At 41.1% G+C, this 20,342-nt stretch overlaps 1 protein-coding gene across 2 annotated transcripts in view; it reads left to right on the forward strand.

Moving 5' to 3' along the window:
- The window catches only part of DGKB (diacylglycerol kinase beta), a 504,484-nt gene that overhangs the window by 53,808 nt on the left and 430,334 nt on the right, over nucleotides 1–20,342 (forward strand). Inside the window, exons 1-2 of one of the 2 annotated variants that reach the window (XM_084618552.1) lie at nucleotides 10,948–11,043; nucleotides 12,279–12,546. In XM_084618552.1, coding sequence (XP_084474678.1) covers nucleotides 12,477–12,546 — 70 coding nt within the window. In that variant the 5' untranslated portion in view covers nucleotides 10,948–11,043; nucleotides 12,279–12,476. Of the gene's footprint in view, nucleotides 1–10,947; nucleotides 11,044–12,278; nucleotides 12,547–20,342 lie in introns of those variants that run through there. The other variant, XM_084618553.1, reaches the window with a different exon arrangement.

The following is a 20,342-nucleotide window of genomic DNA, read 5'->3' on the forward strand; positions in this document are numbered from 1 at the left end:
ACCATCCCTGACAGCCCAGCCTCTATGAGAAGGCTGCCCCCCAGCAGGCATGTTAAGGATGTGAATGAAAATGTTTCACACTGAATCTTGGACAGTGAAGTTGGGGCGGTCAATACAATGGTATCACAGAGGGCCTCAAGTAACTTTGAGTCAGCCCTGTTTAGAGAAGTTCAATTCTTGAAATGCATAATTGTTTCAGCCTCCATAGCAATTAAGGGGTGAAACATTCTGCTGATATATTATTTGTTCCTGTTACTCAAGAAAGCCACCAATCAGTCATGCTGTGGGGGAGTAACTGGTTTCATAGAGAGAAATTGTTGTCCCTCTGTGGTGTGTTCTCTCTCTTTTTTTCTTTTCTTTCAAAAGCATAAAGTTGGAATAGGTTTCTATGATTGGCTAAAGGAATGGGAGTCATTTTCCTTTTTAGTTGTGGGGGGGTAGTGTTGGAGCTCACTGGTTTGCAGGAATGGGGAGAAATGAGTTTGCAGAGGACCTAGATCATCCCACTTCTTTCCTTTTCCTATAACTTGGAGGATGCCTACTTACAACACTGTAAAACCTTATGTTGTAAAATCTTATGTTCTTGACCAAACCATTCACTCAGCCCAAGACTATAACAGGCTTCAAAAAAGACCTAGATAAATTCATGGAGGATAGATCCATCAATGACTATTAGCCAGGATGGGTAGCGATGGTGTCCCTAGCCTCTGTTTGCCAGAAGCTGGGAATGGGAGACAGGGGATGGATCACTTGATGATTACCTGTTCCGTTCCCTCTGGGGCACCCGGCATTGGCCACTGTCAGAAGACAGGATTCTGGGCTAGATGGACCTTTGGTCTGACCCAGTATGGCTGTTCTTATGTTATCTTATGTTTTTCTTCTATTACCATCAAGCCCACCCTCCCCTTTGAAGAGTAAGTGACTGGAAAGTTTGTGAATAAAGTTGTGTGAGAGAATTTGCATCATCGGAAGATGGGAAGACTTTCCATATAGCGGAAAGTCATAGAGACAACAGAGTAAATTCAAGGGCCAATTTCTGGGACATTTTATTATTTGGAGACTGATAATTTAAGATACGTTGTGACCAGGAGATACCAGAGGAAGTTTTTTGTATTTGTATTGTAATAAAATGGATGCCTTAGTAATATTAGGTCTTCAATTTGTCTTATTTGTAGGATCTGCTTTGTCTCTAAGCTCTTCGTCAAGGAGGACTGGGAAGTTACCTAAACAAAGATTTTATGTGAACAAAATGATGGCAGAGATCCATGTATTCTGGAATAGGTCAAACTCTTAGAGGATCGGTAGAGTTTAGTATTTGACGTCCTGTATATTTTAAGAGTATACCATATTGCTTTCTTCGAAGTAATTCACCTTTGCATGGAGAAGTAAATGCACTGTTTATATCTGTAAAATGCAGGCAATCAGTATTTTGCTTGCCAACAAGCAGGGTCATGTTTGATTAATGCTTTGGTTGTTTTCTTTTCCCATTTGTTGTTGTGCTGTCACTGTGATGGCTTTCCACTTGGTAAACTAGGATAGATTTCTCTCATTGCATGACTTCTATAAGGTCCTCGGGGAACAACATTAAAACAAAGTACAAAGAATGTATTTTGGTTGAAACTTCATCAAGAAAGCTAATGTAAATTAAATGTTGATTTATATTACTGAAGCCCAACCCATTTGTATGAAATAAATTTCTTGTTGAACGGAAATGTTTATATCTGATCTGACTTATACAACTGAGGAGAAGTGTGCATCAGTGGATATTTGGCAGGTTTCCACTATCTGTATAATCTATGGTACACAAGATTTTTATAGCAACATCATCTATATTTAATGGAAGGCTTCACTGTAAAAAACTTAACAATGAAAACAGAGTAACAGAGCTGCAGGAATGCTACCTTTCCTTATATAGGGCTGGATTGCTCCTTCTGAGTGAAACCCATGCGAGAGGACTGAGAGAGGAAATCTCCATGAGGTTCTCCTTATAGAGATTCCTCCATGTTATTCTGCTGCACCATGTGATAGTCTGTAAGACCTGACCCCAAGTTAGGAATCCGCAGGAGGGCAGAGCCATACTTATAGGGACCTTGCACCTCTGATTTGCCTCCCCAGGATCACTCAACCCATGCAAATTGGTTTCATTGGTCCTAGCTGCCTCAGGGGCCCTCTCCTTAAAACAGATCAGAGAGGGCTTTGTCGAAAAGATATAGCCCCAAAGTCTAAAAGCTTTTCCGTGAAAACTCTGCTGGCCCCAGGATAGGCACCAAGTGCATTTCCCCAGGCCCCACACCTGGTCTACCCACTGCTCCCCCTGTTTGCTCAGTTCCTGTCCCCTTCTCCCTTGTTAGTCTCCAATCAGTGGAGAGCCTTTCAGGGGTTTTTGGGAGAATGGCATGCTGTCTCAGAGATGGCAGAGACCTCTTGCACATATGAGGTGGGAGATGTATGTATGTGAAAGGTACCCCCATACATGGACTGGGCACATGATGATCCCCCTTCATAGAATGTTCAACTATAAAGTCATTCTAGTTGCACAGGGACAGAGCAATTAGTTAAGATCCCTGATTAGTCACTGTCTTGTCATGGGCACTAATGCTAATGCCAGATTTTTCAAATTAAGTATCTTTATTAAATAGTTGAACTAAGCTACGATGATACAACATACACTAATGTTAATTTGTACAGATGAAGAATTTAATATAATTCAGAAAACCAGCAGTAATGTGATAACAGCATAATAAATTACATGAATCAGCTATTTAAAAATAAAACTGTCTTCAGTAAAACCTAATCAATCAGAACCAGTCTGTCATTTAATGAAAAATTCCCTGATGATCTCAGTTATTTTTTGACATATAAATAAAACAGGTTTCAGAGTAACAGCCGTGTTAGTCTGTATTTGCAAAAAGAAAAGGAGTACTTGTGGCACCTTAGAGACTAACCAATTTATTTGAGCATGAGCTTTCGTGAGCTACAGCTCACTTCATCGGACACAATGACTGAAGTTCCCAAGTTAGAATTGTAGCTATCTTATAAAATGTCAGTTCCGCCTAATGTAGTTCTTCCCCTTTTCTTTGCTATTGAAGTTGACTCATTACTATTTAGCACTGGCTTCTGTGAGAGCTGACATAAATTACCATTAACTGCCATCATCCACAATTATTTTGCTATTTTTCCATTCCACTGTGTTTGCTCCAACCAATCTTTACTATTGTTCAATCATCATTTTAGTGCCATCTCTTTCACTTCTATCCCACATTTTATTTTAATTTGAGAATATGAACGACACAGTAATCTATCTTTAATGTGTCTTATTTGTAAAGCTTGTATTGATTCTGGTTTTTAATTGAACAGGACAAGGACGCAGTCCAAGCAGAGATTTACATGAACAAAGATAACTTTTATTTTCATCAGATGGCAATGATTCTTTCTTGATCCATGCGTAAATGCTCACCTCACTAACCCGAGTGTAGCTTTGGTGAGCCAGGAGCAGTGGAGAGAGAATGAATATCTCAATCAGGATCAGCTGGGGTGGTGCTCCATGTACTTCCTCTGCTTGCCCCTCCATTTTCTGCTTGTTTTTAGCATGCATGGGGTGGGGGAGAGGGACTGCTTCTTTCTCCTCTCCCTTTTTCCCCTTCCTTGTGCTGCATGGTGTGGGGGCATGTGTGGGAGTGTCACATGCTGCATCTGAGCCTAGACTTTGGAATCTCTCACTGCTGCTACCATTAAGTGCTGGAAGTGTTTGACTAGTGTCTGGAGTGTCTGGAAAGAGAGGGTGCTACTGCTTTGATGAAGTAGCCATTGTGGGCTCCCTGTTTCAGCCCCACCCTTGCCATCCTTAATCTAGTTGCTGGATCTGATCTCCTGTGATGCTGAGAGCTAGACTGACTGTCAATTCTGGGGTCTGGAAGAGATTTTCCCATATGCCAAAATTGCCAAACTGCTGCTGCCAAAACTTCCATCTGGCATCCAGGAGGGCTGGGTTTTGGGGGGGTATAAGTTACAATTGTTACAACTTTGGAGGGTTCCAGTGCAGTTGATGTGTTAGAAAGGGTCCAGTCTGAGGTCTTGTAACCCAGTAGTCTGCTTGGGCATTGGTCCTGAGAAGGGCATTGCTTCTATGTCTCACACCGTGTTTGGCTCCACTTATCTTTCCTACTTCCAGCGTCGAGGAGGGGAATGGGCTGGAACTCTGGTTTCCAGTCAGGATCCCTTGGTTGATTGGATGGCGACATAGGGACCTGGCCCTCATATGTGCTCTCAGGTTGGCAGTACCACAGACATTGGTACTCACTGAGAACCACACTGGAACAACTGTGCCATGTAGTTTGGGGTGGCTAACCTAACTTGGTTTAAATAAAGTTGCCGCCTCCACGTTTAACCATGCGATGAGCTTTGTATCTCTTTGTTTCCATGTCCATATCAATAATCTATATTTCTTAGATTCATCGATTTATAAAGCCAGGAGGGACCATTGTGAACATAACATAGGCCATAGGACTTTCCCAAATTAGTTCCTGTTTGTACTGGAGTATATCTTTCAGAGAAACAGACAATCTTGATTTAAAAAATTTCCAGTGATAGAGAATTCACCACAACCCTTTCTAAGTTGTTCCACTAGTTAATTACCCCTTACTATTAGCAATGTATGTCTTATTTCTAATCTGAATCTGTCTAGCTTCTACTTCCAGTGACTGGACCTTGTTTTGACTTGTGTCTGCTAGATTGAAGAGGTTTTTTTTCTATTTTCCTGTAAGTAGTTAGAAACTGATGAAGCCAACTCTTCACCTTCTCGTTGTTAAGCTAAATAGATTGATCTCCTTGAGTCTTTCACTATAAGGCATGTTTTCCCATCCTTTTAATGATTCTCTTGGCTCTTCGCTGAATCCTCTTCCTCCCCAATTTTTCCACATCATTCTTGAATTGTGGACACCAAAACTATACAATGTATTCCCGTAGTGGTTTCACCAGTGCAAAATACAGAGGTGTTACATATAAAAATTGGTGATTAATATAGATTTAAAAAAATATTTTTTTTTGTTTAAAGTTTTGCTTGTGGGAGGCTGCGGTCCTGGTCCAGTAGATCAGAGACTCCTGGCCAGGGCTGCAAAGAAGACTAGACTAGATGATCTCCTAAAGTCTCTTCCAACCCTAATCTTCTATGATGCTAAGAGGATGGTCCCCCAGCCACAAGGGAGGCCACCCTCCTGCTGAACAGTTCCTGCCCAGGGATGTCCTACCCTCCCACTCCTGGCTGGTGAATGAGTGAGGGTTGTGACAGTGGAGCTGCAGAGGGCTCCCCACATGGCTGCAGGGCTAGTGACACCCGATCCCTGCAGTGCAAAGTATGGGGAAGGCTCTGGTCCTAGCCCAGAAGTGGGCAAACTACAGCCCGTAGGCCACATCCAGCCCACGGGACCCTCCAGCCCCTCCCCTGATATTCCCCCTCCCATGCAGCCTCAGCTCACTGCGTCGCTGGCTCAATGCTTTGGGTGTGGGGGCTGTGAGCTCCTGGGGCAGCGCAGCTGCAGGGCCCTGGCCTGACCCGGTGCTCTGAGCTGTACGGCTGTAGTGCTGCCAGCCACCAGTGCTTCAGGCAGCGCGGGAAGGGGGCGGGGGGTTGGAGAGAGGGCAGGAGAGTTCGAGGGGGGTGTTCAGGGGCCGGGGGTGTGGATAGGGGTTTGGGCAGTCAGAGGGCAGGAAACAGGGTGGTTGAATGGGATCAGGGGTCCCAGGAGGGCAGTCAGGAAGGAGAGGAGGGGTTGGATGGGGTGGGGGGGGCAGTCAGGGGCGGGGGGGGTCTGAGGGCACTCAGAGGACAGGGAGCAGGGTGTGGTGGATGGGGCAGGAGTCCCGAGGGGGCTGTCAGGGGACAGCGAATGAGTGGGGCGGGGTTGGATGGAGTAGGAGTCCCGGGGGGGCCATCGGGGGCGAGAAGCAGGGGCGGTTGGATAGGGGTCGAGGGCCGGGCCACGCCTGGCTGTTTGGGGAGGCACAGCCTCCCCTAAACAGCCCTCCATACAATTTTGGAAACCCGATGTGGCCCTCAGGCCAAAAAGTTTGCCCGCCCCTGTCCTAGCCATTCAGCTCCCTATGGATGGGGGCTCGTCCTCCGCTCTGCCCTGGTCCAGCAGTCTCTGCTCTGCCCTATCAGGATCGCAGCCTTCCTTACATCTGCATGGATCCAGTGTCACCAGCCCCATGGTCATGCAGAGAGCCCTCTGCAGCTCTGCTGTCACAGCCTTGCAAGGCTGCAGAGGGCTCCTTGCTCTGCTACAAGGTTGGGGGAATGCAATCCCGGCAGAAGCCATGTGTGAGAGGAGGCTACATTTCCACCAGCTGCTGCTGATGGATATTGTTTTTGTCGATTTCAGTGTGTTAGTGGAAATCGACATTTACCGACAGCTATCGATTTAATTTAGATCTGTCCAAGCCTAAATTTTCTCTCTCTACTCCTGGCCAAGATTGCCCTGTTTATACATCTCAGGATCACATTCACCTTTTTGCCCCAGTGTTGCTCTGGGTGCTCATATTCAGCTATTATCCACCCTGATTTTACCCCCCCCCACCACCAAGGTTTTTTTTTTGGTCACTGCTTCTCAGGATAGCATCTCGATTCTGTATAAGCATTGCCTACATTCTTTATTCTTAGATACAGCTTTATATTTGAACATATTGAAATTCATATTGTTTGCTTGCATGAACAATTCCTTCAACTTTCACTACTGTAGTAGCTACTAGTTCTTTTTTTCTTAGCACTGCTAGCCTTTGTTCACTGTAATTAGTTTTCTTTGGCTCTTCAGACTATGCTGTGTATAGTGTGTTGTGCAGGATTTAAACTGGCTAATGCTTCAAAAAGCAGGCATGTCAATATAATCAATATTGCTAATACTTTGTTTCTGAAAATGTTCTACCGAGGAACTCAGGACTAGGATATTAAGTATTTGGCATCAATAGCTGCACCCTGTGGGCATATTCTACTCCAGTCTGCCTCAGTTCTGGATAGTGTTGGTTTTGCGCTTGTCTTGATCTTCCATTGCATATTGTCATGGGTGTGAATGTAACCCATATACCTCCTGGGTGTGGTGTTCTGTACTATCTAGTGGCAGTGAGACCACTGTGAGAGAGAATGAGATTGAGTCTGCTCTATAGCCTTAGCTGACAGCCAGTTGCCTTTTAGCTCATGCAGTAGACCCATGCACTAAGCTCCAGAGGTCCCAGGTTCGATCCTGCCCACCCATGTGTGTCACTGTGGCATGTGTCCCCCACTTCCCTTTCCCGCCACCCTCTGCTGAAATTCCAAATGATTAATGGGTCTATTTTGATGGGCAGGTGTCAAGGTTCCTTCCCCACTCTGAACTCTAGGGTACAGATGTGGGGACCTGCATGAAAACCTCCTAAGCTTACTTTTATCAGCTTAGGTTAAAACTTCCCCAAGGTACAAATTATTTTACCCTTTGCCCTTGGACTTCCACTGCCACCACCAAACGTTTATCTGGGTTTATTTTATTAGGAAAGTGTTGTTTGGAAACGTCTTTCCCCCCAAAATCCTCCCAACCCTTGCACCCCACTTCCTGGGGAAGGTTTGGTAAAAATCCTCACCAATTTGCATAGGTGACCACAGACCCAAACCCTTGGATCTGAAGAACAATGAAAAAAAGCATTCAGGTCTTACAAGAAGAATTTTAATAGGAGAAACAGTAAAAAAGAAGTAACAATAAAAAGAATCACCTCTGTAAAATCAGGATGGTAAATACCTTACAGGGTAATTAGATTCAAAACATAGAGAATCCCTCAAGCAAAACCTTAAGTTACAAAAAGACACACAGACAGGAATATCCATTCTATTCAGCACAACTTAATTTCTCAGCCATTAAAAGAAATCCATAATCTAACGCAATCTAGCTAGATTACTTACTAAATTCTAAGACTCTGTTCCTGTTCTGACCCCAGCAAAAGCATCACACAGACAAATTCTTTGTTTTTTCCCTCCCCCCAGCTTTTGAAAGTATCTTGTCTCCTCACTGGTCATTTTGGTCAGGTGCCAGTGAGGTTATCCTAGCTTCTTAACCCTTTACAGGTGAGAGGATTTTTCCTGTGGCCAGGAGGGATTTTAAAGGTGTTTACCCTTCCCTTTATATTTATGACAGCAAGGAACAGGACCAAGGAGTAAATGCACTCAGCAGCAAAGTTCCCCTGGACATGGCTGGTTTCTGATGGGAAGTCCATGTTTGAGTAAATGTTGCTGGAGCATTAACTCCTCTGTATGGTGAACTGGTTGGGCTGGCTAAGGAGTCAGCCAGTGGCAGCATGGCTATGAAGAGAACCATGATACTTTTGGGGAGAGGATCCTGCATTTCGTATAGATTTCCCAGCCATCTCTGGAAGAGTCCAGAATCTGCACAGATACCCTCTACCCATGGTTGCTTTCCAACCTGAGAGACAAAAGAAACTGCCCATAGATAAACTTCTGCCGTTTCTAGAGCATGTTTATTCTCCTGAATATTTTTCCATACAAAGTGATTATTTGCACCATTGTTTCTTGAGCACAGGTGGAAAAACAATTCAATTGAAAACAAAACACCTTTTTATGCTATTTAGACAGTAGCTTCTTGGCATTTGTTCTTATTTTTCTAACTTTCCCCAGATAGAAAATTAGCATGTTTAGGGCTATTAACATACTTATTCTTAGATACCCATAAAGTAAATCACTTATGCATCAGTCAATACATTTTGATCACTTGTGTAACAAAGGGACAGACATTGTTACCTGGTTGTTATTCTATGATATCATAGTGCTACACAGTTTGCCATTTAGGTGACACTAAGGCCTTGACTACACTACAAAGTTAAGTCAACTTAAGTTACGCTGACGCCGTAATTAAACCGGGGTTGCATGTCTGAACTACGCTCCTTGTTTTGGCAGAGCGCATCCACAGTAGTAGCTGTTGCATGGATACAGAGAGTAGTGCATGGTGAGAAGGTATTCCACTTTTCAACTGGCCGCAGGCTGTTTTGGGAAGCGTTTGCAATGCCTCATGGGGGCAGGTTCAGGATCTCATGATGCAGGTTTCTCAATCCCATCATTCCATGGGCATCCAGCTGCTTTTCAACTGCCCTGGTTACCTGCAAGCCAGCCATCTCTATCACAAAGCATGGATCCTGCACTGCTCTTCAGTATTGTGCTGTGCATTATGACCACAGGGATATAAGAGGAGATCAATGGGGGGCTATTCGGCTGAGGGGGCCTTGAAGGAGCATTTTAATAATGAGCCACAGTAATGTGTGTTTCTGACCTGAGCCTGACGTTGTTTGTTTGCACCATGCTATGAACCTTGTAATGATGGCTGTGTGTGCCTGACTATAACAATGCACATGCACCTATTGCTATTGTCCAGTGAATGTAATCAGCAGCCACCATGTGATGGAGAATAATAAAGATAAATTCAGTTTTCATAAGTAATTTTTTTTTTAATTTCACACCCATGCAAACATACCTATGTAATTCTGAGGTAAACTTCATACATGCAGAGGAAGGTATCTTTAAAGGGGAGGGAACAGGGAGTTCACAAGCACATACACCAACAAGGCGCTCACAGCTAGGTGTGGCTGTCCATTGTGTTTAATCTCCTGCGGGGTGGAGTGCCTTGGGTACTGGTTCAGCCCTGGAAGATGCATGGAATGGGGGAGCGGAAGAATGTCGGGAGGTTCTGGATTCTGGAATGCTTTTTCTTTTCTAATTAAGCTTTGTATGATTGAAGAATGTTTCAGTCAGAATTAAAACAAACCTCAAACACACAAATTTGTTTCAGATAGAGATTATTTACATTTTTATCTAATGATTTGTTGTTGAGTGTTGTAACTCACATGCAGTACACTTCTCTCCTCCTCCCTCCCTACGATCCTATATCAGGACATGTGCACTTATGCAAAGAGAAAGCAAAGGGGAATAAATCCTTATGATTTCTCTGCAGCTACTAGCTCTGATGAATTCTGTTGTAAATATATTTCAGTACTACCACTCCAATAGAGAACTGAGGCAATAGATTCCAAAGAGTATATCAGAGCAAATGTAACCACAGGTGTAGTGGGAAGACAGAGATTCTTGAAACTGGAGGCACTGGTTCAGTTTTTTTCTGACATCTGGTTGCTTTTCAGTCTCCTTCCTTTGAAAGAGGTGAGAGACCACTGTGATCATTGTGGAGGTAGAGATCCGAGTCATGTTGTCCAGATAACAAAAGTTCATTCCAATTCTGAATATGTGCAATACAATGGAAATACAGTATCTCTCCACATGACACTGACTCACTTTTAATAACACTGTACAGAGTCATGTAATGCTGCAATTTATTTTAAGGTATCATGTTTACTAAATTAAAAATATCTTCTAAACTGGATTTTGTTTTAACACAAAAACTTTCCTCAGGATAAGTAAATCTCTCTTCTTTAATGAATAATGTACAGTAGGTGTACAAAAATTGTACCAATTTCCCACCCTCCATCAATAATTAAACACTGTGCAGTTTACATCTATATGAAAAAGTGAATGCCAGTGGTATCCATTTTTACTTGTTCCAGGGGAAGTTTTAAATCTGTTTTCTTTTTTTTTTTCATTCTTCCTTAAAACCATGCCCCCTTTTCGCACTACCTGAGGCTAAGCACCCTGGCCCCCACCCTGACTGCTCCTCCCCATTTCCCTCCCATACCACCACCCTGACCCCAACTTCTATCTTCCCCCAGAGCCCCCATCCATATACCAACCCATATACCAACACCTGACCCCAGTCCCCTCCTTGTAGAAGCAGCTTGTCTGCAGCTCAACACTGGAGTGACTATTTGCTTCCCTTGCCTTCTGCTATCACTGTTGCAGCTCTTTGGGTTTGTTTTTTTGTTTTTGTTTTTTACATAGCACTGCTGCGTGTTCCTATCGTCGTCCTTCTCTTCCATGCCCTGAGCAAGTTCCCGCAGCTGGAGTGGAGCTGTGCCTGCAAAGCATCTTCTCCCCACAAACTCAGCAGATCCACCACTACCACCCGGGTACTCCAGGCAGGAGCCTGTTTGTTGCATGGAGCCAGCTACTGCCCAGCTGAGCCTGCCATGTGAGCTCTTCACACTGAGCAAACAGGAAGAGCAATTTCAAAACTTCCTGGGGCTTTAAAAGAGAGAGCCGTCTACATGTGTACCTGGCTGCAGGGCAGTAGAGTTCAAAACGGTGATCGGAGCAGTCTCAGTGGGCATTGTGGGATACCTCCTGGAGGCCACTTAGGGCAACATAAGCAATGCAGTGTCTACACTGACACTGTGTCGCTCTAACCATGTTACCTTAAGCTCTGCACCTCTCCTTGAGATGGTTTTGTTAGGTCAGCGTATCAGGCAAGTTAAAGTGGTGGGAGGAACATTGTAGTGTGTACACCTCCATAGTTAGGTTTATGTAAGCTGCCTTTTGTGGACTTAACTTTGTAGTGTAGACAAGCCCTAAATGTGATCAGACATTCTGCAGTGTAATTCAGGATTCAAAATTTTTCAAGGTGATATGGTGTTGCACCAATGTATAAAAATAACTTAATTTAGGAATGACCCTTACTTTTAAAAAAATTATCTTACATTAGGTGAATTAGACCTACCCTCTTGCTCATTTCTCTTCTTGATTTCTGAATTGGTTTACCCAGATACAGTAATCAAATCTGAGACTGAAAAGAGATGCTGTCTGTTGTTAGATACATTTGTTTGTCTTTCTTTTCTAGTGCACCAACCTCTCCTGATGTTGTCCTTCCTTTCATTTTCCTCTTCTTCTTTGACATGATGAAAGGGAAAGAGTGGTCTTCTTCTGTCTAAATTCCATCTTCATCATTACCTTAGCCCGACTCTCTCAATTAATACTACTGTTACCCATCCAGTGTACCCCCCATTAGTAAGCATGCCATCCTGTCTGATTGGGATGAAAACTGCATAAAGTTGGATTGAGACTGGGCAGTAGTTTTATCCTGTTGCCTGAATTGAACCATCGTAGTGTAACTATGTTTATACTAACAATTGTTTTTTTAGAGATGGCATATGAAGATTAAAACCCTAATTATAATCATAATTTTAAAAATTAATTAGCATTTACATAGCTACTGAAAAATGAGATTTGGAAATACAAATAGAATAGTAGTAATTTTAGAATATTAATATATTTGAACAACTATTAATCTCATCATTATTAGCAAAAGTTGTACCAATTTTGTACTTGGTATGTATATTTTAATTATTTTCCCCTCTTCTTTTAACAGTGCTGTAATTCGTCATTGAAGCCACATATTCAAAACAGTTTATACCATCAAACATTGTATATAGACTGATTCTATGTCTCATAAACTCTCTAAGCACTGTGAATTGAAACTACCAAACTACGTGGAATTTGCAAGCGACTAACACCTGGGTCAAATGGCACATTTTTCTGATATTTAATAAGGAGCCTTATCGCCAATATGATGAACCGGGAGAAGTGGGTTAACCTCAGTCCTTCAGAATTTTCTCAGCTTCAGAAGTATGCAGAATGTAAGTACTTGTTGTTTGAAATTTTCTACATAATTTCACTGTTAATTCAACATTAAGTCTAATTCAAATTGAAATGTAACACAAAAGATTGTCCTGAGGCTGTATGATGGCATGTTAAATTTGTATTCTACGGTGACTGAATTGTATTTATTTTTTATTCATTACCATGTAAGAGCTTGAATTAGACTTTGTCCCCAAAGATTTGGTTTCTAAGTAAATTATCTTTTTAGCATAGATGGCTTAAAAAGTTTTTTATGAACATAGAGGGTTTTCAGTTTGGGAAGATCTACCTATACTGATTATTCATGGATGGGGTATGAAACACCTCTGCCAAAAGGACTGTGGACTATCTGGAAGCCAATTTGCCTGCCATGTGGTGTTAAGCTTACTGTTTCACTTCACAGGCATGTAGGATTTGGAAGTGGTGTAGAGAGAGCATGCTCAGCCATCAGTGAAACAAGCATTTTGGCTTGTACTATTGCATTAGCTTCTGGTGGATGCAGGGAAATATTGATTCATTTTAAAAGGAGCATATCCGGTTCTTTACCAGGAGGATGGTTTCCAGTGTTGAGACACATGAAGATACAGTAGGGATTTGAAAGTGTTGAAAATAGGAATGTGTGTGACTCCTGTTGTTTTCAGTGGAATCTGTTTGCATGCCTTAGTGGGAGGACTAGGATTTTATAAAGTAAATTATTTTACCCAATCTGAGGTTGTATGGAACAAAAGGATGTTATGTCTTCCAGGTGCTTTGTATCAGTAATAAAAGTTCTCACACAGTAAAGATAATTTATTCAAGAGAGTATTGGGTCTGCCAGATACAACCCTTGGTTTGAAACTCTAACCAGGTGAAAGTGTTCTCACTGGATGAGGACACTGGTAAGAACATTTTTCAAAGTGTGCTCAAGAGTTCTTAATTTAAAATGTGTAGCTTCATAAGAAACACTACTTAAATATCCGGTACAATATTTTCACAGTATCTCACAACTTTGACTGGGTTTGAACCATTTCACTCAGAATCCAACTACTGAAAATAGTAAAACTAATGTTGAGAAAAGAGGAGGAGATATTTTATGGCAGAAATAGATTACAGGATATGTTTCCAGTGCACACTAAATATGAGTCTTGTACCAAATACCACTCTCAGAAGGATAAAAATTGTAAAAGAACTGAGCTTTAAACAAGGTGAATGTTTGGGCTTATGGATTTAACAGTTACTGAAGGAATAAGAATAGAAACATACACAAATATTTTGACAGTCTAGATGAGCTGGCAGATGTAATATTGTAACAGTAATAAGGAATGATACAATATATATATTAAAGGGTTTTATTACCGCTATATATATATATATAGTTAGAACAATGCTGACTGCCACAGTGAGAGTTCTAGGGAGTCAGTCAGCACAAGAATCAAATTAATAGTGCCAGAGCTACGTGCTTTTGGATCCACAATAATATTTGTAATATGAAATGAAAACACATATTGGATACTGTAATATCTCCATGGGAACTGAGAAAGGGTTAAACAAGCTCCAATTGTTTTTTTTTTCAAACGGCATGTTAAACATTTTTATGAATAACATCATATTTTTGAGATGTTATTTATGAAAATTATAAAATATATCAGTGATTCACTTGCCAGCCACAGACTATGACATGGGATTAGCATTTGCAGTTTCTTGCATTTAATTTGATGTATAAGCTTAATTTTCTAAAATCTTAACTAAATTATGTTATATATAATTTTAACTTTTCTGAAAACTCTTAACAGGTATAGTAGTTTGTAATCGAGAAAGATAACATTTACAGTTTTTATTTCAGTTAGTGCTAATGCATATAGTACTCCTTTGGGGCCTGATTCAAAGCCCATTGAGGTCAATGGATTTTGGATCAAGCCATTAGTGATTGATAGGACAGTCAGACACTTTTACCAATCCTCACTGAGATCAGGCTAATGCTTCCACAGCAAAACAGGGTGAACAGGGGTTTTTTTGTTTTTTTTTTGGGAGGGTGTTTTTTTTTTTTTTTTGGCTGAGAACAATAATATAAAATCATGCTTTAGACTATTTTAACTGCAGTGTGTTGGCGTAATTGGTATGGTACACTAAACCCTTTTAGATATTTGGTAGTGTATTACATGCACCAGGAGATTGAAAGAAACCTTTTAAAGCACTTCAGCATTTCATTTCAATATCAATTTTTTAATATTTTTTAAATATAATTGAAAGAAATTTTGACAAATAGAAAAAATCAAAACATTTCATTTCAAAATGGTTGAAAGAAAACATTTAGATTTTTTTTAAATGTAAAAAATTTGGTGAAATTGACATGCATTTTCAGAATGTTTCAGTTGACCTGAACTGTCTTGCTCACTGAAAAAAAGCTTTGAATGAAAAATTTCACCTAGGTCTAGTTTATAGCTTGATCCTAGCTTTGTTAGAGGTGAGGACTGATAGCTCAGTGAATGTAGTCCCTAAAACAAAGGCCCTGCTTCCTCAAGGACTGAGCCTTAAGGACTTTCCCAGTTTCTATTAGTGTGGATTGAGGGTAAAGGAGAGTATTCACCCAGATTCCTCCTCATTTGCTCACAATCACAAGAAATGTCACTTAAAGTTACCCAGAAGTTGGAAATAAGTGTACATCTCTCAACTACTATGTTTAAATATGATTATAGCTGTCATGTCCTTAGAATCCAACTGTGGATAGGACCTATATAAGTAGCACATTGGGGATTGCCGTCATTGCAATATAGTGGAAGGAATGTGGTATCAGATTAAAATAATGCTTTCTGTACTATCTATTAAAATTTTTTTAGTGGATGATGTCATGCAGGGCCAGTGACTTTCACAGTTTTGAACGCCTCCTTTCCGCACTACAAAAACAAATAGACTAAGAGTAGCTACAGAAATTCCCAATGTGGAGACAACACTTTATTTCCAGTTTAAGATCTTTCCTTCTCCTGGTGTCTGTAGAGAGATGTTTGTAGAAGATTATAATTTAGAGATGCTCCCTCATAAGGACAGTATTCTGAACATAGGAATTTGGAGATGTGCCCTGAAGGTGGGCGCTGGGGACACCCCATGGCTGAGGTCACCAGAGATGCTCTCCAGTTTGTTTTATTAAAGTTTTATTCTTTCTCATTCACTAGTTTGTTATTTAATGAACCCCAAGATCATTACAGTCTCCATTTTTAATTAATTTTCTGCTTCAAAAGTCTATTTGTGGAGCAACACAAACTTTCATTTAAAGAGAAGGAAAGTGAATTTGTGGAAGTGAAAGTACATTTTAATTCAGATTTGGCTCTTCAGTAGCTAATGACTTTTAAAAAATAATAATTGTTCCAGATTATAATTATTCTTTTGTCTCTTCCAGTCTGATCAAGTTAAATTCTCATAGCTGCTACTCTTATGAAGAAGGGGTAGTGGAAGGTTGTGGGGGGCTTGTCCTTTATTGGTTTTAGAACACTGAAGATAAAAGAAAAATTAAAAAAAACTATTCTCTGAACATGTTATGATTATGAAAATAGAGTAGATGCCAAATCCTGAAGAGCAAAGCGTAGAGAAATGCGTACAAGTTATAACTCACGGAGTAGAAGACCAAGGTATACCTCTTCCTATTAAACCTTCACAAGTGATCACCTCTTTGCCCCTGTCTTTGTTCTCTTTGCTCCTGAACCTTTTACTGTTTGTTTCTTTATTTCTTAGTCCAACTGAGTGATCCAGTTCCTGATAAAATCAAGGGCAGTGTTTCCATTGAATAAAAGAGGAATTTGGATCAGGACTGTATTCTTGAAACGGCAAGATCTGCACATGAAAAGCTCTTATTGAAGTTGGTGGGTATTCTGTGTGCAGGATCAGGCCCCTAGTCCAAAAGGAGAGACCTTGCCTCCTTGAGTGCTTTTAAAGTGCCAGGTGCATGTGTGATGCTATATTATTAATAACAATAGCAGCCTGGATAGTTAGGGTAGTGAGAAATGTCAGTGAAGCTGGGGTGATGTAACTCTCCATTGTGATCACATCACTAGGTGCAGGACTGGTTTGGGAGGGTCAGTGCTCAATGGGACATCTCATTTTTGTGAGCTAGGTATTAGAATCCTCATTTTCAGAAGGGGAAACTAGGGCATCAGTGGGAGATTTGTCATTGATTTAATCATCCTAAAATATGGCCTTTTGTTTAATTCCAGAAGCAGGATTAGAAAACAGTGCCTTGCTCTTAGGCTGATCTTGCTCTCCTGAATCATACAGCATGTCTTGCTCCTGAGCTGCTCTCTTTGTGACCAAAGGGCACAGTGGCTGCTCAGGCACCCAGTTGGGAGGGAGCTTGCTACCACCCTAGTGCCATCAGTGGCAGCTGAGTCAGTGCTGCAAATTGATCTAGCAGTACTAAAAATAGCAAAGCCACAGGTCCTCAAATCCCAGCCCTAAATGGCAATAATGGGGGGAGTATGAATAACCTATAATCTTTAGGGAAAATCACAGTGACAAACTTTTAGTCCTGGAAATTGGTTTTAATAAATTTTATATCTTCAAGAGAGGGATAGCTCAGTGGTTTGAGCATTGGCCTGCTAAACCCAGGGTTTGAGTTCAATCCTTGAGGGGGCCATTTAGGGATCTGCAGCAAAAATTGGGGATTGGTCCTGCTTTGAGCAGGGGGTTGGACTAGATGACCTCCTAAGGTCCCTTCCAACCCTGATATTCTATGATTCTATATCTTTGGCAGGAACACTTCTAGAAACTTCCTAAAAAAAAGAGAGAGAAAGAGGAAACGAGTGCTGATATTTCTAGCTCTTCTGGATCAGGGGTTCTCTGGTTTTGAGATTAACAGGCCTTAAAAGCTGGTATTGTTTCTTACCATGTCTCAGGGTATATCTACACCAGTGGTTCAGTAACTTTAACAACCTGTGAAACCCTTCAATAAAATGTCGTCTCGCGAACCCCCTCCTAAAAATGAATATTTCCAGGGATTTTCTCCCTTACCTGAGTATAAATTATAAAAGCAGTGATCTTGGAAATATAAAATTTATTTCTTATGACATGCTTATTACACACTATTTATTATTTATTATTATTACATTATGAAAATGGCAACACTTTTCCAAGATCTCACTTTCGTAGCTTGTATCACTTTGAATGAGCCTGTTTTAAGACAAGGCTCCTATGTTTCATCAAGGAGTATCAGATGTGAAACAGCATAAAGATATTTAAGAAGCCAACTCAAAGAGTTCCTCCTACACAAGCATTCAGGTCTTGAGCAGTCCAGGCAAACAACTCACGTTACAACAAAGCTTAAACTTGTTCTTCATAGTCATTTTAAAAACAATACTAGCTGCCTATTTAATTTTTAAAACAGCAAAAAATATCCACCTCCCTTTCCATTTCTTAAAAGGAGTCTTGAAGTTTAAATCTCCTCAGTGTGATAGATAGGTGTGCTTTGATCTGCTTAGCTCTTGCAAGTCCAGGAGCTCCGGGCTGCTGGCTCCGTGCTGCCTGGGGTCTCTACGGACTGCTCTGTCTGCCATTAGGGAATTTTTTCCCGCGAACCTCCTGTAACATTTCACGAATCCCCAGGGGTTCATGAACCCCAGTTTGGGAATCACTGATCTACAAAGCAATAAAACACTCACGGCTCGCCCTTGTCAGCTGATTTGGGCTTGCAGGGCTCAGGCTGTGGGGCTATCAAATTTACAGTCTAGATGTTTGTGCTCAGGCTGGAGCCTGTGTGCTGGGACCCTCCTTCCTGAGTCCAAGCTATAGCCCAAGCCCAAATGCCTACACTGCAATTTTATAGCCCCAGCAGCCAAAACCCCGCGAGCCTGATCCAGCTAAGCCGGGCAAGCTGCAGGTGTTTTATTGAAGCATAGACATATCCTCAGAATCCTGAAGGACAAAAGGTGTTTCCTATCCCTTATTGAGGCTTGATCCATTAGCGCAGTGGACTCTTCCCATATTCTAGGCTGAGAGGGAAGTCTGTCTGAACAGATGTGCTAAGAGAAAACCCAAAGAAACCTCTAGGACTTTGCCTACTACTGCAGCCAAGGTGTTGCAGCATCAAGTGATACTACCTTTGAACATAAATTGCTTTGGCTATTTAAAAAAAACCCCTAACCAACAACTTATTATAGAAAACATTATTTGAGAACTAATTATGCCTCTGTCATGTTTTTTGCATTTATTTTCTCATTATCTACTTTTTTTTCTTATGGACATTTGCATGCAAGCAGGCAAAATCTTTCATTTCTTAAGAGTTCGTCTGTTCCTGTTGCTCATTCCCTACATGGAGGATACAGGGGGATAAATATAACTGCTTTCGGTGGAATTGATTATGATGGCACAAACAAAGAATTACAATGTCAGTTCAGCAAGCTGAGAGGAAACAAACAAAAAATCCTGGAATTGTGTAATTATGACAGAATATCAGCTTTAATTTTTTTTAAAGTTGTGAGCCCTCTTGGTTATGAAGAAATGTTTGAAAATGTATCCCATCCAAGTGTAAGCAATACAGTCCTGTCTTGAGTCAGCACACAACCTGAAACAATAGCTCTGAGAAGTGGGAACTGCCTTATTTGGCTCCATCAGATGTTTACTGCAGGGTCCACTGGCTGGAAGGCCCATCAACATCACCCTAGTAGAGGAATGTTTGTGGCAGGAGGAGAGGTGTGCATAGATCCTGGCCAACCCACTCAACAGATATATCCTACTGCTGAGTGGGCCCTTCTGCTGCTACTTCTGCCTCTCAAGAATCGGGCAAAGCTCCCATCCCTGCTGCTCCTGAGGGGAATTGTTGCTGTCCCGTGTCGGGAGAAGGAGACCCTATGCTGTTTCTTTGCCTCTGTGATGGGGCGTGGGTGCAGCAGGGCTGCATGATGGATCCCGCATATCAAGGTGGTACAAGGGCCCTGGATTGCCTTATTCTGGCTATGCTTTCTGCTAATAAAGCTACCATTGTTCACATTCAATTTGACTTATTCATTTAAATAACAATTTGAGTCATATTTTTAATATGTTCACGGTTATATGCATTTTCATTGTTTTTGAAATACTGAAAATAAACTGCTCATTGTGTTGCTTTGGAAGAGTTTTATTGGGACATTAAGGAGTACCACTATGTAGTTCTGTTGGCAGCATTGCAAATTTTATTGGCTGTTTTGGGAGTTTATAGATTGTCTGCAGAAAGACACTGCACTGTAGTATATAATTTATTGCTTAGTAAAGCAGTTTGGAATATACTGGAAGAATATACTGCCATTAAATGCCAATATTATATAATATGGTACTCTTTTATATGGTTAACAAAATAATAAGTTTCATTTTTGCTTAAGGGTCAGATCACTTTATACGAAACCTTGCATATATTGAAACTGAATCATGTTTAAAAACAATTTGTTGTCTGATAAAGGTGCCATATCTTGGATTGAATGTAATTGTGATGGTAGCTGTTGATAATTGATTTACTTAGAAAAATGTAATAGGTCAGGACGCACTAACTGGTCTATTCAGAGATAATGTGGTTTTACCCAGAAAGACACACTGAATAGCCTTGGAATTCTGAGACTTTGCTTGTCTGTTGAAATTTAAAAGTATTCCTTTTTTATTAATTGAATACTATATGAAATTGATAGAGTGGACAACTCCGGCCTTTAATTTCTCTTTTATATCAATGGCTCTTCACAGTGGTAAGGGCAGAATTTGGCTTCCTTTCTTTTATCAGAATATTAGTTAATAGAGAATATTTTTGGCATATAGGTGTTGTCATGGTTGCTTGGAAGTAAGCACCATGTATCCTTAAGTAAGGAAA

The sequence above is a fragment of the Lepidochelys olivacea genome (genome assembly GCF_965140295.1).
Source record: "Lepidochelys olivacea isolate rLepOli2 genome assembly, chromosome: 2".
NCBI lineage: Eukaryota > Metazoa > Chordata > Testudines > Cheloniidae > Lepidochelys > Lepidochelys olivacea.